General features: G+C 40.5%; 1 protein-coding gene across 2 annotated transcripts in view; it reads left to right on the top strand.

The window, feature by feature from the left end:
* PCSK2 (proprotein convertase subtilisin/kexin type 2) overlaps positions 1-27,131 on the top strand; it is a 102,037-nt gene that overhangs the window by 14,791 nt on the left and 60,115 nt on the right. Inside the window, exons 1-2 of one of the 2 annotated variants that reach the window (XM_027693356.1) lie at positions 18,868-18,872; positions 24,233-24,239. Coding sequence is in view for 1 of the 2 variants with exons in the window: in XM_027693355.1 (XP_027549156.1) it covers positions 6,221-6,325 (105 nt within the window). In the remaining variant the exon portion in view is untranslated. Of the gene's footprint in view, positions 1-6,220; positions 6,326-18,867; positions 18,873-24,232; positions 24,240-27,131 lie in introns of those variants that run through there. The other variant, XM_027693355.1, reaches the window with a different exon arrangement.

The following is a 27,131-nucleotide window of genomic DNA, read 5'->3' as shown; positions in this document are numbered from 1 at the left end:
AATGCTTCACTGTGTCTTAATCAGTTGATTTCACAAGGATCATCTGATTATATTTTAATATGAAATGTACATTTTGGGTAATAGCTAACACATCCACCTGCCAGATTTGCCAAGAGAAGCAGCTTAGGTTTTGGTGGAGGCAGCTGAATAAGACATGGGTACCACGAGAAATGAGCCAGGGAGACTGAGCCATGACACGTCGTGACGCTCAGACTGGGGCCTGACTATGCCAGCTGTTTAGAGCTTGTGCAGATCCCTGGCTCCACCTGAGATCTTTATGCTGAGCCTTCAGAGTAATTATAGGACACTAAAGAGAAAGTGTGAAATCCTTGCCTGGGGCCGTGGGGACATGGTGGACTGGATTTCATGTTGGGCGAGCTCTGGCACAGCTTTAGTCCTCTGTGCTATTTAACATTTCTCCACCAACGTTTGAATTAATCCTTTCTTGTTTGTGCTTTTTTCTGTGTTATTTCGGTGCCTGGGGCTGCCTGTGTTTCAGGCTGGCTCTTCTCTTACATGTCCTTCGTCACTATAGTGAGTGCTTTTGACTTCAGACTTGGCTCCCATCTGTGTATTTAAAAGTAAAACAATTTCTAATGCTAATTGGGGTGAGGGAAAATGAGAGAGAGTTTAAAAATTCATATTGAATATTTATAAGCATCCTCAGTGCATTTGGTAAAACTTGGATGAAGAGGTTTCTAAAAGGTTTCTAATTTCTGCTCCGAGGCACTTTGTTGTGCTACAATGGCAACTGAAGGAGTGAGACCTGTGGGGCCTGTGAAAGCTCGAAATAGATTTACTTGTACGAGATTTAGGTCATATTTTCCATTGGTGTAATTACTGAGCAGTAATGGGATGAAAGAGCTCGCCTATGCTGATTTTATGGCTCCTTTTAAAGTCAGGAGTGATGCTTGGGCAGTGCTTGGACTCTGTGGGGGAGAGATGTTTTGTGTTACACTTTTTAAAAAAAAAATTAAATTTTTATTTTAAATTGTTTTGGGGATGAGTATTGTGAGGTTTTTTTCCTCAGAGCAGACAAAGAGTTTCTGTAGCATCAGTGTTTGTTTGACCCATCGCATCCATGTCCACACATTCATACTAAGAAAGGCAAGGAGCCCTGAGGAGGGTCTTTGTCAGCCTGGCTGGATGAGGGCTTTCCATGAATCTTATTCACTGATAGATCCATTTATACTGATTTTGGTGACCAGAGAAGGTGACTCTGACGTAACTTGCTATAAATTGCCCTTTGCTTGTATTTATAAATGAGTTTATTCAAAAGAAAGTTGTTACAGACATTGGTAACTTGGAAGAGGAACCTTAACAAAAGGTTCAAGTAAGCTGGTTTTAGAATATTATGTTTTGGGGGAGAAATTATGCACAAAAACTGGCACTGTGCTGTAGAGATGTTACATTATGTGAAACAGGTCTGGGAAGACTAGGCAGAGATCATCCCCATTAAAATAGGAGGGGGCAATCCAAGCTGCTCTTAAGCTTTTTGTGGGCACTACAATTTGCTTGTGACATGTATGTACATAGAGCCCTGAAGTGAGTCAGTAAAATTTAATGTTAAAGATAAGCCTGGGAAGCAAGGTTCCGCTTTATTTTCATATTGTATTTGTCACTTCTTAAAACTAGTGACAGACTGTGAATGCTGGACCTCTTATTGAGAGCCAGGTAAAATACTGATGCCACTGACAACTTTATTCAACTTAGTTTTTCCTTTTAAGCATTTATTGCTGCTTCACAATACTTTTGCAATAGATGGGCTTTTCTGACCAGGTGATGCTGATTCTTTTATGGTTGTTTTCAATGTTAGGTCTGCCCAAGGTGGCCCTAATGCTGCAGTTTTAGAATAAAGAACAGTGTCTGAATTTAGTCTTTCTATGGCTTCTTTTCTTTAAATCCCTGCACCACTTTGCAGCCGATATTGTCCTTTGCTTTGTGACAGGCAAAACTATATCTGCTGCCACTGTGTATATTGTCCAAGGCAAAATGAAGAAAGAAGGGCAGTTTGATTTTCTCTGTCAAGTAGACAAGATGGGATGGGAGCCATGTGTGTGCTGCCCCATCCTAGATCGGGTGCCTGTGAGGAACGGGCTACCTTATACCTGATTTTTTCTTCATGGAGCAGATCAGTAATTGAGGGCTCAGCAGTGGACTGTAATTTTTGTTCCGCTTCCTTCTCCCTGTCAGTATTAGGGAATGGTCTCCCAGAAGCATTGCCTGAGCCTGGCAGGGGAGAATTGTAGCTGCCTGTTCACAGCCCTTCTTCCCAGGAGGGGCATCAAGGGGCATCAAGAGTACATTTCTCGCTCCTTTCCCTTACTGGGGAGAGACTGTTATAGGTAAGGAGAAGAGTGCAGAAAGGCTGGGAACTGTGAATTTAACTTACTTATTTTTATTTCAACAATAATTACACCTGGACTACTGTGGTGGAGCAGTAGTCTGAGAACAGCTAAGTAATACCTCAGTCAGAGGTATTGGTGCTAAGACTGTGCACAATATGAAGTGTTTCCTGCTTCTTTCTCTCATTTTAATAGAATCATAGAATCATTAAGATTGAAAAAGACCTTTGAGATCATCAAGTCCATTTTTCTTTCACATAAGCCTCTTCCATTGAAAGAGTTTTTCTTTCCTCCATTTAGTTGAACACTGAATTTTTAAAATGCGTTTTCTGGTCCATGTCCTTTCAGGAAGGAGGTTAAACAGATTTCATCTTTACTTCAGAAAATCTTATTAATAACCATAGGGAGGCTGCAGATCTGAAGAAAAGGAGGAATCAGGTGTATATATAAGGTTTGGCTCTACTGGCTGTGTTTGTGATTCTGGTTTAGCTTGTGTGTATTTTTCCCCAGTAATTCTATACAAATACTGAAAGTAACAAAGTGCCTGTATATGCTGAGAGTCTTGCTTTGTACTGGACTGTGTTTGTACATCAAGGCAATAGTAGGCCCTTTTCTAATTCTAAATAATCCTCCTAACTTGAATATTCAAGTGCTTTTCAGTAATTAGTTATCTTACTTAATTGCTAATTTTTCTCTGAAGGCAGGAATCGTTGTTTCTGTATCACAGAAAGAACCTGAGCCACCAGACTGAGTGCATTGTTGTTCCATGGTACATGCTGAGCCTGCTGCTGCCAGAATAGGAATTTTACTCAGATGCAATTCTAGCTTTACAACGAGAACATTACAGAGTAGCTACTGCTGGTGACACTTTGGAGACTTCATGTACAGGAGCCCTTCTGTTTTCATTTCACTTCATTACATGCACTGCTCATTTAGCTGTTTGCCCTTTTGCTGTAGCTCCAAATCAGAGGAGACCTCCCGGGAAGCTAATAGTGGGAATGTAAACCCTGCTGGGAGCTACCTGCGTCCTGCAGTTTGGTTGCTGCTGAGGAGTTTCTGCCCTGGTAGCAGGAGTTCAGCAGAACTGGAGGCTTCGGTCATTGCTTGTGGTATTCACAGAGCTCAGTGCAAAATCCCCATCAAAGCCTGTGACATTTTTAGGCTCTTTGCTGGCGTCTGACTTGCCCCGTGTGTACATTCATTAATTTTAAGGATTTACTGCAGTGTTGAGATTCTTCCTGCAAATTGCTTGGCTTCTCCTATTAATTATTCACAATCCATGGTGTTTGATCATGTCATCTTTCAGGTATTGCCTCACTGAGCTGCCGCCTTGTGTGTCCCCACCAGTTTCATTGATCCAGCATGAAAACCACGTGAACCGTAAAATATCTGAGTTCCTCAAAGATTACTGGGATAACTGTGGAAAGAGTGAAATACTCAAACTTATTCTTGACTTTGTCCATAAATCTGGTCATTGTTGTACTAACTGCAAGTCAGACTTGAATACATTAGCTTTTAAAGTTTGCTATATAATATATTGCTTCATTCTGAGAGGCACTGGAAACTAACCCTATACAGAAAATGAACAGCAGATACGTGTTATATATTTCCAAATTGCTGAGACCGTTGCTTAATGGAAGAACATCAAGATCAATATTTGGCTGGATTTCATTTGAATGGTTGATACTGAGATAAAAAGAAAGGAAATAGCCTGGTTTCACTGAGAGAATTAGAGGGGTAATTGGGCCACAGCTTGCAATGGATAGTAATGGTTTGCATGCCAAGATGGATTTCAAGCTGTAACTGATCTGACTATTTAGATGGTGGGTTTCTGGGGTGGTTTTGTTTTTGGGTTTTTTTTGTGGGTTTTTTTTTGTTGTTGTTGTTGTTTTTTTTTGGTTTTTTTTCCCCTTGCATGTTTTTGAGGCGTAATGTATCCAATGTGGGGGAAGGGCCAAACTCTGGATTATGAAAATACCTGATTACCCAGTTAGTAAAGATGTCAGATACAAGCTTAAATGTAAATCTGCTTTTTAAAACAATTACCTAAACCCAGAGAGAATTTGAGCATTCAGAGCTGTTACTCTGAGGGTATATATGAAGCGACCACTGCTGTAAGCTTTCATAGCCTTCTTTCTCCTTCTGCCTCAGCTTTTGTGTTCTTCTTTTGTGTTCTTGTGTATGCAGCTGATGCAAAATATTCTGATTATTTGCCCAGAAAAGGTCTCCATCTCCAGTTGACCGTGCAGATCAGCTCCAAGGAACCACAATGATTTTGATGAAATCTTCTTAACCTTTTACATACACTTAAAAAGGGATCTTTTTATCATAACATAATATGTTAATTTTATTTTTTTAAACTTACTTTGCACTGATGTGTTATGTAAAATGAAATGCTTTGATTTCAGTGATAGTAGATGTTTCCATTAACATAAACAAGGACTTTTTAGGAAAAAAACCCACAAAAACAAAAACCCTAACTCGCATACTCATGGTTGAAATGTGACCAGATTTTAAATTTTCAGAATTCACTATCATCCATTTTCACACTGCTTCACATGTTTGTGGAACTGCACCAGATATAATGATACATTGACTGAAACAGGAGATCATTTTGTAGAAGGAAATTTAGATTTGTGCACTGTATGCACCTGTATGCAGGAACAGAATCTGTTTTATGACAGCAGGATCCTGCTACCCTTATTCAGCCCAGGTTTTCACAATGATTATTCTGTCTAGACATCAGCCTCAGCATTTCAGTAAAGAACTTTGAACTCCTTCTAAGATGTTTATGTTATCATGAAGTATAGATAATAAAAAGGAGAGGAACAGGGCTATCACAGCTGTTCTGGAATATCTCTTTTAAGTAATTATTTTACATGCAGGGAGGTCAAACCTTTGAAGTTGAAATGTTCACAGCATTAACATATAATATACCTTCCCAACCATTTTTTTTCAACTTTTACAAGGAGAAGCTTAGCTTAAAAATACCCAGTTACTTGCTTCAATTTAAACATTCAACCAGAATGTCCCTACTGAGTTGGAATGGGGAAAGAGCTGTAGAATTTGAGATGCAAGTTGAGCTTCCTAATTGACTGCTGGAAGTGAGGTGCTGTTCTCCTAACACCATGTCTTTTAGCCTTCTCAAAGCTAAATGTCTACTACCCTTCCAGTCTTTCTCTGCCAATCCTGAGGAGAGAGGTGAATTTAATAATGGCCATACACCTTACTTCCTCAGCACCTGCCTTCAGTGGGTATGGGATGCCCTCAGGAGGTGTTTCCTTGCTGCCCAAAAGTCTCAGACATCAAAGCTGCACCAGACTGTTCCCACCTGGACACTGAGCTGTCTGTTTTCTTAGTATGCTTTGTATGTTCTATTTTGTGGCATTCAGAAGAAATTCCAAGTATCATATTTTTCTTTGCTTTCTGCCTTATTTGTTGCAGTGTCAGTTTGGGTGCATTATAACAGCTCAGCAAAGGATGCTCTGTGTAATTTCAAATCATTTGCAGTTCATTTTGTCCTTTTATTCTGGTTTTTTTTCAGGAAATAGGGAATACATCCTGCTGTGATTAGGGTTGCATGTCAGAAATATTGGCACTGTTGATCTTAAATATAAGGTGGAAATAATACTGAGTGTAGACAAGTGAAGTTACACATTGTAAACCTGTAGCAAACAACTTCAGTGCTGCTGGGCACACTTTTCAAAAGTAACTCAGGAGTGACATTCCTGGAAGGATTTGGGCTCTTTGGCATAGCTCTTTACGAGTCTTATTGTAGATTCCTGAGTCACTTCACAGGTAGTTTTTTTGTCATCCTTATTAACAGCCAGATAGCTCCATGATGGTTTTTTTGTTTTTTTCTCTCTCTTCCTCAGCTCCCTTTTTTAGAATCTGGATACTTCTTTTATCACAATGGCATTCCTAAAGCCAGGAGAAGACGCAGTCTTCAACACAAGCTTCGTCTGGAAAAGGACTCCAGGGTAAGTGTTTCCTCATTATATGCAGCTATCATGTTTTCTTTGTGACACAGACCATTTTTTATGAGATTGGGGTGATGATCAAATTTTTGTTTATGGCTACGTTTTTTTCTCCATGCTCATTTCAAGCTTGGTGGCTGCTGTATGCACACACCTCCCAGACAGCCTCAGCTTTTATTTTTATTTCACTGCTACAAATAGTCCTGTATTCTCTGAGTTGTATCCTCTCTCTAGTAAGACTCAGTGATCTCATAGTCCCCAGGACAACTCTGTGCACTCTGTACTGTAGGGAGAAGCCATCCAGGGTACATCTCCTGGTTGTCCCCTCCACACATCCTACTATCCATGGATTATCCACCCCAGAATACCTTGTGGAGTGAATGTTGGCACTTTGCAATGACACTGGAACTTTTTCTCAGGGAATGATGTGCACACCAGTTGCTAAAAGACTGTATGCTGTCAAACTTCAGTAGCTCTGAAAGAGACTCTTGATTGCAGTCTGCAGACAGTGTGCTCAGTTTTCAGAAGCATAAACCCCTCAGACAGGAGAAAGAGGCCCCTTTTGTGGAAGGCTATGAGCTGGCAAATTCTTTGTTCTTTTATGCAGAGTTTTTACACCAGTTTAATACTGGGCTGGAGTTGGGCCCGGTAGCACAAAAAGTGTGTTTACTGCCCAAAGAAGGTTGATAAGCCTGAGGAATGATATGATGACAACAAATAGATTATTTTTTAATCCTTCAATAGGATTTAAACTCTCTGCACTGTGAGCAAAAAAGAAGGGGGAACAATTTCATTCCAGACAGAATTTGATTGCCAGTTATTATGTGGTTTTGGAGCACCTGTGATAATGAAAAACTTGAGTAGGAAGAGAAGGAAAATAAGCTAAATAAGATCATGATTGTTGTTGTGACAGCAGAGCAAGCAAGGTCTGATGAATTCCCAGCTTCCTACTTCTGCAGAAATTTCAAGTGGTTCTGGGCCCAGGTCCAGCTGGGATGCCCATGTCTGGTCTCTCCTGAGGCTGAGGGCCATGTGAGTGAAGCACACAGGTTCCAGGTGCTGTCTGCCCCATCACTTTGTCCTGAGATGCTGATAGCTGAGTGCTGGCAGGTTCTTAGGGGGTGCTGCTGATCTTCCAGTTCTCTAGGGTACCTTTTCCTGGCCCTCTTCTCCAAAGCTGGTACCAGGTACAGATGAGGGGGTTTTGAGGACCCATTCAACCTGCCTTGAATAGAAATTCTCAGGCTTCCATCATTTTATTTACTAAGCAGAGATCAGAAAGCAAACCACTGAGGAAAATCTACAATTAGTAGATACCAAAGCAGATGTCCTGAGAGAGGTATTTCATTTCCTTGAACCACCCAATCTTGTAAAATCATTTCAGAAAAAGCACACAACTAAGTGAGTACATTGCAAACTAGTGGCTGAGTCATTGTGCAGGTGACTCTGTACTTGAAATAAATAGTTCTGTAAGCCTCTGAAAATTTTATAAACACCTGTGGTATTTGTATGAATCCACCAATTCTGTCTGCAGCCTACTATTACATGTCTGAGCACTCCTGTACTGATTCCAGACTGGCTCTTGCAATGATTACCTCTAGACTAAGAGTCTGTACTCCTATTAAGAACAGCTTAAATGAGTCTGCCTTCTTGTTCAGAGATGTTCTCTTTTGTAGTCATCTGATATTTGCAGTCTCTAGACTCCTGGTTGGCTTCTGTCACATGCAGTGAAATCTCGTTTTTGCTGTTAATCTCCACCTCATCCTGGTGCTGCATACCAATGGCTCAGCTCCCTTTGGCTTCTTCCTTTGATCTGAGGGAATAAAGCCCTCCGTTTAAATAACTGAGAATATCTCCTCTGTGAGAAAAAGGATGACCCTGGTGTGTTCTGACTTTGTGGGTTACTCTGGAGGATGTAAGGGGGATGAAACAACATTTCGTTTTCCACATGTAACATGACATTTTCTCATCTAGCCCTCCTGCTTACTCTGTCCTGTTGGATAGTCTTTGAGGTCTTACGATACCATATATGTCAGTTGCTTTATGTAATACAGTTTGAGAGCAATTAAAATCATTACTCTTATCTCCCTTCTTCTTTTATATCTGGAGTTTGGAGAAGTCATTAAAATTCCTGTCGTATCTGAGTATAAGTGGAAGCATGAGTTTTGTTGACAGCACTTAATTTCAAACTCCAGAAATAATTTCTAAATTTAATGGCAGCTTTCTAGACCATTTACAATCAATTTTACTTAGTAACAAATGTCAGCACTGTCATGGTTAATATGTTAACGCATGAAGCCAAGAATAAAATGTTCCTGTTGTCAGGCTATCCAGAAAGAAAATTTCCACCACAGGGTCGTACAAATCTATCAGGAACTGTTATGGTAAATGCTGTAGTTGCTTGGCCCTACCCAAATGTTGTGAGAAAGTGGGCTGCACCTATTCTGTATATTTTTCACTTTTAAGGAGATTACTATTCCTAGTTAATTTTAGTTATTAGCTGAAAAACAACACAGATGTTCACTCAATTAATTAATGTTCTTTAATCAAGTAAGTCCCTTGAGAAACCATGTCAGTTTTTCAAGAGTCTGGGGAGACAGATGACAGAGAACTGTGTAAACAGGTTACTGCATGATTTCCATGCTCTGCATGTCTTTTAAAATGCTCAAAAATGCTTTGTTGTGTAAAATTTGCTGTATGTTTTGACCAAAATAATTTGGAGACACACTAAACACATACAGAAGTTGTGTGATAAACATCATTGCTGTCAAGGGGATGGAAATGGAACATCACTAAGATTCCTTCCTAGAGATCCAGCAAGAGCTAATCTTTGTTCTGAAGAACAGCCTCAAGTACAATGGTTTTCACATTATTCAATACATTTGTGTTGCTGAAGCCTGAAGCAGTCCTGGCAGCAGGTGAAGGCACCTGTAATGGTGTCACATGGTGTATTGTGCTACTGAACTGTTCAAGAAAAAAGTGCAGGCATGTGAAGCACCTTGGCTTTTTCTGTCAGTACTGTCCTGTCAGGATGGCAAATGTCACAGTGAATTAAACTGCTTCAAATGGAGACTGTTTAGTTATTTGAATTACATTCTCTGACATACAGAGAACCTTCCAGGAGTTGCTCGTGAATGACTCTTTTGCATCAGTTGCAAAGTTTCATGATTTCCAGGTGCATTTCTATTTTACCATTTTAGCTTATGTACCTTTGGTGCCAAATAAATTGAGGGGAGGATTTCCTTTAAGATTTTTACATATTTAAGCTGGAGTTCTTAATAAGCTAACACATAACAACAAGATCTCCAACATCCTCCTTGTGAAATTGCATTTTTGTCTGCCTTTATCTGTTAATTGCTTCAGCAGAAATGTCTCAGACCAAAAGGTCGGCCATTAGAGTTGTTTGGCCTTGGGAGACTTCACTTAAGGAGCTGCTGTACTTTGTCCTTGCCATGACCTATGGACACAGACAGCTGGGAGGAGGTGACAGCAGGGGCAGGGGCTTCGGGTGATGTAAAGCCCTGAGGAGCCAGAGTAGGATGGGACCAGACATCAGTGTGAAGGTGAAGGGGAGAGTAAGTGGGACAGGCTGAAACAAGAGCCCAGAGTCAGAGAGAAGGTTGACTTATTTGGGCATGGAGGAGCCCATGTAGTCAGTGGGACATGGGATGGGCTGGAGAGACTGGAAACAGGGCATCCAGACGTGCTGCCTCCTGAGTGCAGGTCACAACACAACCTGAGAGCAAAGTGATCTTTAGAGTCTACCCTGGGAGCAAGGGGAAATACAGCTTCTGCAAGAGCAAACTCAGTTTTTAATAATGAAAGACAGTGGTGTGTTTCATCATGTTTTCCATGATTGCCATGGAAAAGTAAATCAGAAATACAGAGACACTTCATATTGCCTTGTTTGTTCGTAGAGTAGAGGCAGGATGGGAAACAGAAATGCTTCCTGCTCCACTGTAGCTAAAAGAAAAGAAATCCACAGGATTTGCTACATTTTGATTTTCAAAACTGACTTACATTCTGGCCTTCTGTGTTATTAATACAGCTGTGGCCTCAGCTGTATTATTAATAAACATTTGGAAAACTGGCCACATAAGTAAAAGGAAAGAAAAAATGCACAGTGGTTATGTTACCTTTCAGAGTAATACTTTTTGTATTGCTGTTGGTGGGTATTTTCTGTTAGTAAATAGTCTTCCACTGAAAGAGCAGGAGTTGAAACATAGTTTGTTCTCTCGAAGATTATTTTGCTTTCTTTCAAGTTTTAGATAAAACCATTTTCCTCCCACACAGTCTCTCTTGTCAGACAGCTGCCAAGATTATCCTACTCAAGAAAGAGGCTTTAATATCCAGAGAAGAGCTGAGTCCCATTACTGATATCTATATGTGAGTGCATCTGTGTTGGTGTTGGGGGAATAAATATATATGTGTGGAGGGGGGAAGGTGAAATGAAAATCTTCCAGTGAGAGTGAGTGAGTTTGGCACTTAGATGATGACTTCTTTGGAAATAAACATCCCAGTGATGGCAGTTGTTACACTGCAGAAAGAGATCAGAAAGAGAGACTTGGCTGATATCCGTGCTGATACAGAAGTCTGGGGAGGTGGATGCAGACCTTCTTCAAGGGCTAGTTTGTAGGTGACCATGATTAACATACTTCCAAACTGCTTGTCTCATAGGACAAGGAAGAAAAGGGGACTGTAAATGCAGAGGATCTAAGCTTTTAATTGAATAAATCAAAATCTCCCATATCCTTCGTCACCTGAGATCCTTCACATGCCCACTTAACGTGGCTGGCTTGTTTGCGATGGGACCGTTGCAACCTGTGAAGGCAGAACTGTCCTCTGATGCCAGGCAAGGGGCAGCCAAGTGCTGCCAGAGCTTGATAGTTCATCCATGGTCACCTTTAACAGAGAGAAAGAGGAATGGATGGCAGCTTGAGAAGAAGGAGCACAGCTGCTTAACAAGCAGCAGCCCTTAGCAATGGCAGAACAACGTAAATCAACTTTTAGTGCCTTTTTCAGCAGCGTTAATGACAGACTTGAGCTGGATTAAAGGTGGAGACTTTTGTCTCACTCCCTTAGATGCCAGCACAGATCTTCCCCTTTGCCAAAGTGAAAAATCTTCCTGATAAGATCAGGAAAACTCAATTTTCCTCAGTTCTTCAGCCAGTGTAGAGTGTATCCTCCATCCCTGGGGATACAAGTTATAGGAGCTGTCAGAGCTTTTCTTGCAGCTTTGATCAGACCTCTGTAATTGCTCTGGATGTGTAACCTGTTTCTCTAGCCTTCTGTTGCTGGAGATGGGCAATATTCTGTCCCTGGACCATAGCAATAAGAGCAATTTACAGTTACTTTTATTAAAATGGCAATATTTGTCATTTTTACTCCTTCCCGTGCTTCACGTCTTGATTTCTCAACTTCCTGACCAGTGCTGGTGACTTTCATTCCCTGGTAAGTTTCTGATCAAAGCTTGGAAGGCATTTAGGATGCTTCCTCCCTCTGAGAAGAACACTGGTTTGCTCCTGAAAGCAAAGGTACAGCAGGAAAAAAAAGGGCCAGTGCCCTGTTGTAATCATGCTGTTGGCTCCCTTTGTGAGTAGAGGGCTTAGTTTCCATGCAGTTCACCACAGCAGTGACCCCAGAGTCATACAAATCTTCCAACCACCGTGGAGATAAACACAAATGAATGTAATGCCCAAGACTTGCCACTCTCAACTCTTCAGGGAGGCTTCAGTTCTCTGCCAAGCAGGTAGTTATGGATGTGTGCTTTAGGATAAAGAGACAGGGGAGAATGGCAGGACAAAAAGCCCTTCATGTTTTCAGCTCTTTTATGTAAATTGCAGATGGTAGAGGTGACTGACTTCCCAGTGAAGTCTATTTAGCATTTTGCTGTAATATCTGTAATATCTGCTGTCATGGGCTGGCATGCTGGTAGGATTATGCTCAGGAAAAGTTTGGAGCAGCCATCAATTTTATGAGACTATAGGGCAGCATTACCTGAGCATTGGTGTTATCCTTTTGGTAGGAATTGGAACATTAGGTGATAAAAGCTCTGCTTAAGTACCTGTAATAAGTATTGAACAGCCAAGGAAAACTCATTAGGGGAAATGTCTTCTTTGCAATGCTGAAAAAAAACTCAACCACCCTCAAACCTACACACTATTCATTGAAGCTGCATTGGCAACCTTTTTACCAAATAGGAACTGAAGAAATGTTTGTCATCAGTCATCCTGAAAAAATGAAGCATGTTGTGCAGAAAACAGACAGTGACTTCCACAAATGGATCCCTGGGTTATTGTTTCTGGTTTAAGTTGTCTTATGCTTTATCCAGTGTATTTGAGGAAGGGTTTCCAAGAGTCTCTTCCAGTTCACAGAGGGAGGCCTCTTCTTGTACTACTAACTTTTTCAGGTTGATACCATCTTGAACTATATTTATTTTGCTTTCCCATACAGCTTTGGACCCTTTTTGAAGATTTTGTGTTTCTAATTCATAATGGAGCCAGTTGGCAAGCATTGAAAGGAAAAAAAAGATGATTTTCTTGAGGAAACTCTAACAGCTGTATATCATCTGATAATTGATCTGGTGTATGTCTAATTGCTGAGAGAATTTAATGTTTAAATGTTTTTTTTTCTTAATGATATTTAGACCCTTTGCAGTTGTTGGTGGGTGGTTCTTGAAATGTGCAAGTTCATGAGCACTATTATCTCATAAGATAAAAAGAAAGAAGCAGCAGAGATTACAGGACAGTGTTAAATAAAAGGTCAGATGCACGTAGAGTTCAGTTTGTGGGATGGTGGAATTCAAGCTGCACTTCAGACCTGCAAAGAGGAAGGGTCCTACTGCCAGAAAGGCAGAGATAAGTAATTGTAGGAAACATGCTTCATAGTTGTATGAACTGTGTCATTCCAACTAGAAATCAACAGGGCTGCAAAGAGGAGATTTAAGTGTCTGGTAAGTGAGGAAAAACATTTTCGCACTACTTCACCCTTCTTGCACTGCAGACAGAAGTAAGGGGCTGTTGCTGTGCCTCCGGAGTGCAGAGGATAAACTAGTCCTTAGGTCATGAAATTGTTTGTTTCTGTGATAATGTCAAAAGAAATATGTCAGAAATTCGATGAGTTTGGTTCATGACTCCAGTATACACATAGCATGGCTGTTGTCACTGCAGATAGTGCTTGCTGAATTACCTGTGATTGCTTTTAGAAAACTGAATCTGAGGGAGTCCTATTTCTTGTTGTCCCTGGCCTTTGTAGACTCTGCACCTGCCCAGCAAAGGTTGATGGAGTCTAACTCCTCATGGAAAGCCCTGCCCAGCTGTGTTTTGTTTAATTGACCAACGGGGACTCTGGCTGTAAAGTACTTAGCTGCTCTTTAATTGAGATATCACAATTATTATATAACAGTCAGTTTATGTAATACGAATAAAAAGAACTCTCTCTTTATGATAATAAAAAAATAATGAGGCCTAGAGTTACTCAGATATTTAAGCTGTCACTTAGGTTGATGCAGTAGTCCGCTTCACTGCAGTGTGAGTGTGTTAAGCATGTGCTGAAGAATTTCACAGTTTCTGAGTTTAAATTCCTCATACTAAGTGTGGCATTGCTGGGTTGTATTTGAATTGCATAGGTATATTGTACTTGTGATGTACAATACAGTTCTGAAGTAAAATATCACAACACTATTGAGTATGGAATATTAAATATTTCAAATAATTTGCTCCTGGAGCAAATGCAAGTGTGTTCAGCACAATGTAAAAGCTAAGCTTAATTGATCTATTATTTCTATTTGTTACTAGAAAGATGGGAAGAAAAAACTCCAAGCCATCAACATCAACGTTAAAGAATGCTGGAAATCTTTTATAGCTGTATTATATCAAAAAGCACCATTAGCTGCACACAATAAAATAACAGACTATCAAAACAGCACCAAACTCCAACATACAATGCCTTTTATAAAAATACTGTATAACTGAAATTACAGTGTAAGATAAAACTGTTTCTATTAGAAAAAAATATAAATGAATGTACTGCTGGCTACTGATAAGCAAAGGCAGTGCTGTGCAGATTCTTGTAGAATTTTCCAAAACCAAAAGTAGTGATGGCACTGCAGTCTTGGTGCAGCTGGTGGCTGGGGTTCCACATGTTCAGTGGTTTTAAGACAAGGTTAGGCAGTGATCACGGCTGAGTTGGATGTGGCTGATTCCTCCCTGCAGCCTTGGGATGGTTCAGGTGACCTCGTGAAGTTGCTTCCTGTCACATACTGCATCATTTTCATACTGCTGAACGTGACACTTGGGGAAAGGTGGGGTAAGGCAGTAGAATGAGCTTTATGCCTCAAAACCACTTGTTACCATGTGGAAGTTCAATACTTTTACGAAACCCTGTTGTGACAGCTGACCACATTCAGCCTCTGCTCTGCTGCCTGCAAATTTGTGAATTGGCATTAGTTAAGTTTTCTGCTTTATTGTTGATGTCTGTTCTTTTGACTACAGCATCTCCTCAGTCTCCCTCTGCCTTTTCCTGTCTCCCTCTTGTTTCCTGCCTGATGAATAGAGTCTCTGTTTTGTGGAGCAGGCCTTGATTTTGTTATTTGTCTGTGCAATTTCCAGCCTTGGATCTTCAGAGGGGTCTGTTTAATATTATAATACAATCAGTGGCAGTGCAGAGAATACATGGTTTAGGGGTTTTTGTTAGTAGGACGTAGAGAAGAATGGACAGTGTGGGCCAGTGGCTTTGAATTAGCATGGAACCCAGTGTGATGCAGAAGTTTACTTTGGTTTGGGACTAATTTGGTTTGGTTTTGAAAAAGGAATTCAGTACTTTGATGAGCTGAGCTAACAGTCACTGGAGGTCATGAGTGTCTCAGCATTCACTGAATCCAGGAATCCACAGGAGCAGTGTTTATGATAATCATGCCTTTCTGCCTTGGGAAGCTTGAACCAGCTGCAGCCTGTGTTGGTGAAAAGAAGGGAAGCCCTCTCTGGGCTGTCACTGGATCCTTGGTGGCCCTTTCCCTTTCTTTTGCCAGGGCTTAGTTCAGGACAGCTGGGGTTGACTTGTAAGAGTCAGTTATGACTTGGGAGCACTTGTGCTTGATGAGGGCAAAATATGTGGGGGTTCAAAAGTGACCAAGTCAACAACATTAGAGCTATGACAGAATTCAGACTGCCAAGTGCAAGTTCATCTTCAAAGTTACCTTCACTTTCAGTTTAGAAAATGTGTGTCTTCAGATGTATTGTATTTTTTCCAGTACAAGTAAATTTTATGCTAGAAAAGCTTCCTCAGGAACAATGCAAGACATTTTGGAGTCTGTTTTCTTTTGGCAAATCTCAAAGCCTAGCAGAAAATATGGAGACTGGAAAACTGCTTTTGCATTAAACCCTTTTGAAAGACTGCAAATACATTGTTTGACATATAACAGAAGATTATAGAATTAGTTAATATATTGTACCTGATAGTATATGATGCCCATGTATTTTAGACTGTGAGATGGTAGTTCTAGAGTGAAACAAAATAAATTTATGACAGTTCATTTCTCTTCTTTCTTGTCTTCAGAAAATCAACTGTTAAAACAGTTGACTGGGTTTTTTGTGTGTACAGTGAGATGACCAGAACCCTTTATTGTATATGACATTGACAGTAAATAAATGGGGAGACAGTTAAATCAATAACAACATAAGACTGGAATATTTTTTAGTGTAGTTTTTAAGGGTATCTGAACATGCTGTACAAGGGCTTGTGTTACAGGGCTGTGACTTTAAAAGCCCCATCACCTTTTTGCTGGCAGACTTGAGCTAAAAGAATTTATGCAACAGCATATGCTACTATATCACACAATAAATATATTATGTATTGCATCCATTTAACATACTCTGCTGTTTAAAATTTGATGAGTGTTTTCTTTTCTGAACAGCATTTTGATCTATTGGTTTATTGCAACCTTTTCCAAAACACTGTTGCTACAAGCATTCTGTGTTTCCAGATCTTCAAAGTGTATATGCATTATCTTGAGTATAATATTAAGGGTTGGGTGTTTTTTTGCCACCAACTCAACAGCCCAGAAGTCAACAAGGAGTTTTAAATAAGAAATCATTGCTTGTATGCGTGATGTGTTCTGTGAATAGAAAAAAGCATTTACAAAGTTGTTTGCAGTATTTAGAGACACAATGGAAATAAATTAAAGGTTTAGATTGAAGTTATTTCTGAGGAGTTGGCTGCAGTAATTGTTTGACGCTGCATTGGAACATGGCTTTTTAGCCAAATGGATGCCTCTTAACATCTGAGAATAGCCAGTGGTAATTAAAATGCTAATACGTGTGTCATGGTTTCGTGAAGCTGAATAAATACTTCTTGGCCTTGTGAACTTCCATACTGAGGGAGAGAACAGAACTGGGTAGAACGAAGCACTGTGAAATACCTAAACATCTCCATAGTACATATTTTTCCTAATTAATTGTAGAGTGTAGGTCCCATACTATTATAAATGGACTGTGCTCAGTATTTCAATTTTGTTTATAAGAAGTGATAGCTGAATGGCCACATTTCTGTGAAGATACAGCTTTATGTTATATTTTGATAGCCATCCACTGTCTGAGTGCTGGTAAGAAATACACTGTTATTATGTGTAGGTTTAATATTTCTTAAATGTAAATAGTCTGTCTTCATCCTTTTTATCTTTCTTGATACAGAGGAGTACATGTAAGGGATTCATGAGCCTTGCAGATGTGAAGTCTTCACAGAAGAACCTTAGACCTGGCAGATCAAATTATTATTGTTATGCTCCTGATTTCACAGCAGTATCACTAAGTATGGGCTCTAGGTTACGTAACACTGCAGTGCTATGCTCCACATTAATACCTGGTTCTCTTCTTCCTTGCCAGCTCCTCACACTACTATCCCTTTTCTTTGGAGGAAGACCAGATGCATTGGATGTATCCTCATCAAGAACCTGAAAAATAGAATAAGCCACTGGGGCGTGGAGATGCCCTGTTTTTTGTCTTGGAGTCTGAGAGATCAATTACATTTGTTGCCATCTAGCTTGGCATTGTCATCCAGCAAATGTGATAAACTCAATGCTGAGCCCATCTTCTGTGTTAGGCTGCTGCTTTCCCTGACACTCAGCCAACCTTGCCCTGCAGAGCTTCTGCATCACTCTTGTCCTCCCTGCGGTTCCACCAAAGTCAGGGCTATTACGTCTGGAGGCATTTTTCTCCGGGCAAAACAAGGAGTTGGAGGAGCTGTCAGCTCCAGCTACTCTGGGCTTTGGAAAAAACACGGTCTAGTCAGTGACTACACAGTGACTTAAAAATGTGAGATTCCTCATAGGTACCATTATAGCTACTCTATTTCTAACTCCAGACAAGCTGAATCTTCATGCATCTACTAGGTCTGCTACCATGGGGCAACAAAGATCTCTGGCAGAGTTTGGGCAAAAATGCTGATTCTCTTAGGCCAGGATATAACTGACCTAATTGTACAGTGCTTGCTCTGTTTTTCTTTCTCAACTGTGATGCTCTCCTGGGAAAACATTCACTGGAATATATTTTATTTGTTTTGGAACATGAGGTTTTCTTGGAATAATTCCCTTGATTTCTATTAGACTGTTTATTTCCTGAAAAGAGGAAGGGAAACACCCATGTCAACCTTTAATTTCCTTATTTCCAATTCTAACCATATACATGTCCCATAAATCTCAAGGGTCCTTCCCCAAGTTGTGCAGGGCATGTTATAAGAAAAGCTTATGAAAATTTTTTCATTGGACAAACAACAAGTAACTAAAATTACTATTTTCCCAAAGAAAAATATTTTTAAGACTTCAACTCATTATATTTCTGATGATGAATCACAAAGAAATAGAATCCACATTTTCATATTTGAAATACTTAATCACAAAAAAATATTTTATAGTGTCAAATAATTTTATTTAGAAAAAAGTGTTTAGCGTTTTCAGTTGAAACCTTATAAATTTTGTTTCATGGTCATTTTTGACTGTTTTCTTCAGTATCATTGTTTCTTTCCAAGTGAACCTCCTATTTCCGGATCTCTGTAGGTCTGACTCCAGTTTCCACAATGTGAAAAATATGTTTCTTGCAAGGAAAAATAGCTAGTGGAAGACAACCTCTGAAACAAGGATCTGATGATCAGCCAGGACTCCAGCCTTCTCCTGCTCATAGAAATGGGTATCTAACTGCTCACTTCACTGCTCTTCTTAATTGACTCTAAATGGCTAAGAACAAACTTAAAAGGCAGCAGTGCCACTGTGGGGATTAGAGCTTCTCACAAACAAATCCAGGGGAGCTCCACTCACCCCGCCTTGTTTAAAAGCATTAAAGGAGGCTGAGATTTTCCTAAGAACAGACAACATCTTGAACTCTGTTCCGAGGAGGTGATGGGAGCTGAGTCCTCCAAAGGAGGAAGCAGTTTACCCATAGAATATAATTCACTGAAAACTGAAAAAAAACCCAGTAGTTCACTTGAGATATACAGAAGATATAAATAGTGGTTTTTTATTACTTCCTGTAAGCTAGCTGGAGAAAAACCTGGAAAAGGGGTTATAAAAATAGAAATTATTGGATTTGGGTAGTCGTCTTTAAGGATGAAAACTTTGTATGCAGTGAGCAACTTGCCATAGCAAGAAAATGCTTTTTGTTTCATTTCAGCGCTGCCATATGCAGTCTCAGTGGAATTTGGAGTCTAATGATGAACTGTTTTCACTTTCGTGTGTCAGTGAGGTTTTGAAGAAAGTTGGAATGTATGAAAGAAATGCAAATTCCAGATTGAGATGGACAGATATGAAAAAGGATATGGCTTTTAGGAGTATGAGTTAATCTGACATCTGCTGGTGTCCTGCCATTCACTGTGGAATACTGAACATTTTTGCATAAGGAGAGGATGTATTTCTGTAAGGACAGCTGTTTACATGAGGATGTTGTTTGTTGTTTGTCAGAAAAATCTACTCATCGTGGTTTCCTTACTAGCACTGCACTTGAGAAGTGTGTGCAAGGTGAATTACCTACCTGACTTGCAAACACTGAATAATTTAGTGTGAACCAGAAAGTCAAATAAATCTTCCCAAATACTTTCTGCCTGCCTACAAAATAGAAAACAGTGAGAAAGGGACTGCTTTGGTGACTTCATACTTGCAGATCTGCCACTGAAATGATCTGTCTGTTCATCTGAAATAATGTCTGGTCTTTTACAGTATTTAATAAATTAAATATTTAACTACAAGTTTCAAAGCATGTTTCAAATATGGATTATGTGTATTTCACAAGTGCTGGAAATGAAGGGAGGAAGAGGACTTTAAATTTTCCAAAAGGTCATCCAGCAAAGCAGAGCAAAAGTGGGAGTTGATCTGAGATGCCCAATTTACTGTCTGGATGAAAAAAAAAAAGAGGTTGGATTACAGCCATTTGTAGTCTTTATAACACCTGGGCAATAAGAAAACTGAGATGAGAACAGTGGGGAAAAAATAAAACTCCAGAGATTAGCACAGATCCTCTGAAGCCCATAAGACTTAGACAAAGGACAGTAACCTTAAACTGTAATTACTGTTGTCGTTTAGTGTTTCCTCATTCATGATCTGGAGGCTCAGGGGAAATTACTGTGCTAGAGGCTATCTAAGCATAAAATAATAACAGAATTGTATGGAGTCATTTGCCCCTGGGTATAATCCAGTACTAGTGGTCCTGCCTTTGCTCCTGTCCTTGCTTCCCCATGGCTCATTCCAGCTTTCCCCAGGTGCTTTTTCATCCTGGGTAAGATGGAGATGGAGAAGACTTCTGTGGCGTTAATAGAGATTTGAGGGAGAAGACTTTGTGCTCAGGAGACCGTAACCTAAGTAACATTTTTTATTTTACTGTTTCATTCTTTTCTGTCCAGTGAACAACTCACTTTTTGTATAAACTTTGCACAAGTTATTTGACTGAACATGTTTCAGTTTATATATCTAAAATACACAAATGCAGTGTTTCTCAGAAGGTAAAATCCAACAGCCCCTTGCCTTTGTATTTTCAGATGAAAAGAAGCAGGAGGTCGAGGAATTGTGTGTCTTTGTACTCCCTTAGACCTACTTTTTAGACTATACTTCTGACCCCAAACTTGTGTTGATCAGCTGAGGAAGGTACATCTCTTATTTGTCAGAGAGATGTATCAGTGATTTCTTAGCAAATAGGGTTGTGTAGGTGTTGCAGGTTCTTATTTTAATATTTGCTCGTGGAAATTGGAGCTCTCCTGACTGTCTGACATTTAACTCCTTGCAGTTCTCCTGCCCCAGCTGCCAGGAGCATCAAGTAGAACACCAGGACAAGGCATCTTAGCTCCGATCCCAAACTGCAGCAATGCCTCCAGGCCAGGGTTTTGTTAGCTTTGAGTGCATTACACTCAGATGGAGATGGAAAATAAAATGATAAACAGTTTTTATCCCTTTTGTGAGGTGATTTCAAACCTGTTTTAATATGTTTTGCCTGATTGAAACAGCAGCTGCCTACTCAGCCTGACTAGAGGAGCTAGTGATTTTAATGAAAAAGATGATGAATAATTTGCTTGAAATTTATGTGTGGTTTTTTTGTCAAGTCCTGGGTTAAATTGAGAGGGGACATATGAGGGGGGAATAGGAGAGAACTTTATTCAGCTCTGCCTTCGGTTTTTCTTGTGAAGATTAACAGGAAAAGTGTTTTTTCTTTTCAGCCCTATTTTCCGTAAGGACCTCAAATAAGTTTTTCTGAACAACACAGTACATTTCAAGGACTCTGTTTTCATAACAGATCTCAAGAAAGGCAAAATAAACATCTGCTTTCTTCATCTTTGACCAAACCATGACCTCAGTTACACACTCATGTAAGGTATGAGGAGCTTATGCTTTCATCCTCTCTGCACTAGGAGGTCTATAGGTAATGTCCATGTGCCCTTGCTGCTTGAAGTGCCTGAATGTACCAATTTGCAAAGCTCTGCATGCTGCTCTGTCTTCGTAGGATGAACCTCTTCTGGGCATCCCTGATTACTCCTTCCCCCTCAATATCTTAGTGTCTTTTCCTCACCTAATAGGTTGTATATTCTGATTTGCTTACTTCTTCAGAAACAGGTGTTCTCCCCTGAAGCAAAGAATAATAATTTGTCCTCACAAGTTCAGCAAGTTTGAACTGGAATTCAACTGGAGGGAGGCTTTTAGCAGTGTTTTTCTCACAGGGGTGGTAATAAACACAAGAGACAGATGTTTCTCCAATTTGCAGCAGTGAAAATCTGAAGTAATTTCACTGAAATGAATGCGGTGAGTCTGTATTTACCCTTGGGCCAGAGGAGGTGGAACCTGGGTCTTTGCATTTCTGGAGAATTGAATCTCAGCCAAGAAGCTTAATACCAACCGTACACTTGTTCCACTGTGGTGGTTCACCTGATTTTTTTCTCTGTGGTGTTCCTGAGTTAAGCATTTCTGCTTCTTCCATTCTTACTGTTTGTTCTTCTGACACCATTCACACTTTTTTTGTTGCAGGGATAGCTGGTGTTAGGATAGGGAATATGACTGCATTTTAAAAAAGTTCTTTCTAAGCTAGAACATTTCCCTGATTTCATTTGCAATTCAGTCCAGGGTGACGTGTGGCGACATGAAACAAGGGGGAATAACTTAAATTGGGTTGACCCTTCCTGGAAGAAAAGTGAGAAATGATGAGATGCCCTACACAATAAAGAGTCTTGCCCGAGACATGCAAGACTATCCCAATCCAGGCATCTGTTTGAACCGCCATAAAATCAATCCTTCTGCTGTAGTAGATTTTCCTAAATCTCCCTTTTTTTACTCTGGGAAGTTCTGGTAATCTCAAGGCACTTCTTCAGAGCTTGCTGTAACACAGGTTAACTCTGGCTTTTTGGAAATATGAAGAGCCCCTAAATGTGCATGCTGCAGGCACTGTTAGATTCAACCAGAGATTCATCACTTCTCACACCAAAGAAATACAGTTTCATGAGGAAAGCTCTTCTGTTACATTTTTGCTCCGTGGAAACCATAACATGAATTGGGTCTCAAAGTTTGGACACAAAGAGCAATTTTCATGTAATTTGTGCATAATTTTTGATTGCCTGCTGTGAGAATCCTGAGCAAATTATCTCCTTCCATGATTTGCTAAACATTTGTCTCAATGGAAATACACTTCTTTGCCTTCCTAGTTTATGATGAGGATAGCCGTTTACAGGAATCTATGGAAATCTTCAGTGATAGACTAAACCCTAAATATGCTTTTGCTTTTCTCAGTCCCTTTGGGTACAGGCTCCTTTCAATGAGTGTGAATAGAGAGGTCCCTATTAATATTAATGCAAGTTATGTATGTGCACTGGGAGCAAAATATACCCCAAAGTCTAATTATTTTATGCTAATAACTGAACTGAAAAGATAATTCCTCATTCTTGGCCAAAAAAAGCATCAATAGTTCAAAGAATTTGCTGCAGGATGATCATTTTATCACTGCATTTAAACCAGCCTGTGCTCTGATCCAGTGGGAACTAGGGAAAATTCTGGTACCAAAATCCCTGCCTAGTGCACATGCAGCTGCAATTAATAATGAGTTTTGTAGTCTTCAGGGCCCACTTTACATTGCTTTAGACAGTGGATAAATAGAGGGTCTTGTGACAAATCTGAACCACTCAGATGACTTGGTCCCTTGAAATCAAGGCAGAAATCCCTTTGTTTCTAAGACTTTTGAAAAGAATTTTAATTGTGCAGACATGCTTTGCAGAGAGGCTTGGCCAGCAACCAGTGGGACAGGCTGCTGGAGAACATGGGCAGGGATGTAAAAAGTCTCTGTACTAATGGAGGTGCAGAGAAAACCAACAGAGAATACTTAGACCACACTTCCATGCCTTAGAATCACAGAATGGTTTGGGTTGGAAGGGACCTCAAAGATCATCTAGTTCCAACCCCCACTAGGCCAGGTTGCTCAAAGTCCCATCCAGCCTGACCTTGAACACTTCCAGGGATGGGGGATGCCATGTTTCTGTGTTGTCACAGAGAACAGTGTCATCTAGGATAAACTGAGCATGTTAGTACTTGTCTCAGTTTCACAGGTTTTTCCTTCTTTGTGTGCTCTGTTTTGCTGGGACCAGCTCTATGCATCTCTCCCTGCATTGTTGACCCCACCACTGCTCTGTGTTAAGTCTCCTGCCTACAGTCTCATACCAGATGTGATTCCTTTGCCAAATTGCTCATGACTTGGTGCCCCTGTTGTCAAGAGAAGAGCTGCAGGCTTTGCCTGGGGGAATGTGTGTTCAGTATGCTGCCCAAGCCAAGCGCTGGGCAGCTCAGGAGTTCACGGGCAGAAGGATGCTTTTCTGCCACTTGAAAGCAGCCAGATTCTGGGATGAGGTGGGGAAACTGTCCTGATGTGGATATCTCTGCCCTGGCTGTGCTCTCTGCCATGGTGCTGGGCACCAGCGAGCTCTGCAACTGCACTCTGCAGGCACCAAGGCTGGAATTGGAAGATAACATTTGAAGATTAAAATTAAGGATTCTGATGTATAGCATTGTCTTGACAAGGATCAAGCTCAGTCCTTTGAAAGTATCAAATTAAAAAGTGATTTGGGCGAAGGCCAAAACAATAGGACATCAGTTATTTCTTTCCTTTTTGCAAACCAATCTCTTATTCCCCCTTTTTAATACAGAAATTGTTTCTAGAAATGGCTCTGTTTTGATGCTTCCTGTGTGGCAGATGGCCTGTCCCTGGCAACTCTGCTCTGGTAACCCAGTCCTGTACAGCAGTGACACATAACCCTCTGCTGATTTTATTAACGTATTTTGTCATGGGGATCCATAAACATCTGAATCTAAGAACTGAAAAAGCGTAATTGCAACCCACACAGCCTGGTCAATATAAATCATCAGTTGCTTCCAGCTGGGCTGAGAAAGGCAACGATGGGAGCAAGCTCCAGTGTCTTTTCTGTCCAGTGTATTTATGGTAATAGAATAAAGAAGTAGTTGGGCTATAAACAGGTACTCTGCTGTTGGGTGCATGAGCAAGTACGTGAATGTGAGCAGCAGCATAATTGCAGTTTTCCCTCTGTCATAAGATTGGCTTCTGTTTTGTGTCTGGCTTCTAGTTATGAAATTTCCTGAGAGAAGACATTGTACAGCCCATGTAATTCCCACTAGACAGCACTTTAGGAAGATCAGTGGCTTGCAATTCTATATCTCATCTCCACTTGATAGCAACAGAGCTCTGAAGGTGTTAAAAATGGACAAGAAAGGCTCGCTAATATATCACTACCACTCATGTGAACATTGAAATTTAAGTATTACAGATGTGAAATATTAGAATAAGCTTACACTCTTTTGACAGTTGTTGCTATATCACTCCAGGCAGGCAGCTTTGTAAAAGCAGGCTTTGTTTTTTATTAAAGCTAAATGGACCTTCTGCAGATGTCATTACCACCTGGCTGGGAGGTGTTGACAGCAGCGGGCAGTAATCCATGCTAGGAACCTATCAGCGTGGTGCAGTGGGGATCTGAGTCAGAGGCTGCAGGAGCTGCTGGAGGAAGAGTATGTGGCTGTTTGTGGTGTCCTCCTCTGCTTGTGCAGAGGTGCTCCCTTCCACGTTGGCCAAAGCAGATACTTTTTTGGGAGGGGTTCTCCCCAGTTTCAAACTGCACCATTTGCTTGCAGAGCAGAAGAAACAGGGAAAGGAAAAATTGTATTGAGCAATGACAGTGCAGAAGAGATTACAAAAGAGAAGCATTGTGTTCTGTAGGGCGCTCACAGGGTTGCAGCCCGGAAAAAGAGATCAAAAGGCACTTTTGACTTTCTTGAAACCAGTTTTGAGAAAGCCTAGATTCTGCCTGGTGGAGCTAACATTTTCTTCACTGTCACCCCATGACTCCAGGTTTTGAGGACCCACAGCCAGTTTTAAATAACTCTTTTTAATTCAGAATTTCTTAAATTAATTTATATTAGATTGATTTTCAGCTTGGTTCATGGACTGCATGTAGGACAGCAGCACTGACATTAGTCTGAGTGCCTTCCTTCCTAGACCTATGATACAATTTTTATTCTAAGAAACTGTTCTTTAGCTGAGATTCTGGCAACAATTTTGTGTGAAAATATTTCACTACCACTGGATCCAGTGGTGTCCATCTGCTCAGAAGGAGCAGAGGTAGCTGAAATAAACTTTTATTCTAAGCCCCACAGCATGAGGGGAGTCCCAAACAGCTCCTGCCATGGTTACCATTACTGAAAGCTGTCATTAGGCTTGGGGGGCAGCTCCATAAATATGTTTGGTTTCTTGACTCAGAAGGTATTTAGAAAAGGAGTACAAATAGAGAGCAAAATAAATTACATGAAGGACATGGCAGCTCTTCAATGAGTGTGACATTATGGCGTATTTACTGTAACACAGGAAGGGGATAATCCATGCCAGTAATTCCATGAGCGAAAATGCACGTTATGGTTTTCCAAGCAGATGTTTCAAGGTGAGTGATGAGCTATTAGGTGACATTTGAGTGGGAAGAAGGCTGTGGGGAGTGAAATGGAAGTATGATGAGTTACAACACAGGACAGAAGGCAGCTTTTTAGTGCAGAATCACTTTGGAGACCAGGGGGTCTATTTTCAGCACATGCTGCAGACTTAAAGTCTCATCCTCTCCTGACTCAGTTTCCTAAATGATGATGCAGACCTACATAGGTGTTTTGCGAAGCACTTCCAGTGTGTCCATACAGAGTACACTTAATGTCTGTAGAGCGAATTGGCATCTTGGGAAAGGAAATATATGAAGTTAGAGGTAAAGCTGCTACAAATGATGCTTTATGACTTCAAGTGTGTTTGGGCATTAGCACAAATTTCACAAATTTACAAGTCTCTTCCATGTCAGAGCGAGTCAAGGTACACTTCAATAAAAAGTTTAGTTGTCAGTTGAGTCTTCCCTTAGAAACCAAACCGCGCAGATTTTTCTCCAAGTGATATTTTCTCATGGTCCTCACTTATCTGGAGACTAGCTTCATGAAATAAATTAGCTTGAAATCAACAGAGTTAGAGGAATCTTAAGCCTGTGAGCACTCCTGTTCTCTTGGGATGTATCAGATATTCATCGCTTGTGTGGAAGCAGCAACTGTACTAATGGAATCTTAAGAGGAGGTTATATAAAGATGGACTCTGTAGTACATATCTCCTTGTAGGACCAGTGAGCTGTTGTGAAATAGGAGGGAAGTCCTTTGCTGGCCAATTGCCCAGGGGTATAAAAACAGTCACAAATGTTACAGAGAGAATAATCAAATTAGAAGATTCAGCATCATGTGAGCACCTTTCTTCTTTGTACTGCACAGATATAGCCAAAAGGTTTGCAATCTTAAAGATGAGCTGGGCCTGATTTTCATTTAAACTAAAACCCTTCTATACCACAGAGAGGCTATGAATGTAACTTAGACCTACTTTGGTTGTCACCTCAAAGGTTGATGATGGCTTTTGTTATAAGAGAAAATCGCTTCATGAGAAGACTTTTACTATTGATGAAGAAGAGGGCAAGGGTTTTTTTTCCAACCATGGTGATTTAGCAAAGGCATGTCTGCAGCATGTGGCAAAGGGATGTAAGACAAGGGAAAACTGACTTGCAGAAACAAATTTTGCAGCTAAGAAGGGAGGATCTGCAGTTGATAATGCCCTACATGCATGAGGCCCAATTTTCTGTCACCAGGCATGCTGTTGTTTATATCTGCAATGAGGGATGGTTATTCTGATTGATTTGGAGAGGCTGATTATTTCTGTGACCCATGTGACTGGTGAGACAGCAAAGTGCAAAATTTACCCACAGGCTGCTGATATAGTGTCCCTGTGGT

The sequence above is a fragment of the Neopelma chrysocephalum genome, unplaced genomic scaffold (assembly GCF_003984885.1).
Source record: "Neopelma chrysocephalum unplaced genomic scaffold, ASM398488v2 Primary Assembly neopelma1_91, whole genome shotgun sequence".
NCBI classification, from domain to species: domain Eukaryota; kingdom Metazoa; phylum Chordata; class Aves; order Passeriformes; family Pipridae; genus Neopelma; species Neopelma chrysocephalum.
Note: the sequence above shows the minus strand (reverse complement) of the source record. Positions and strands in the feature narration are given on the sequence as shown.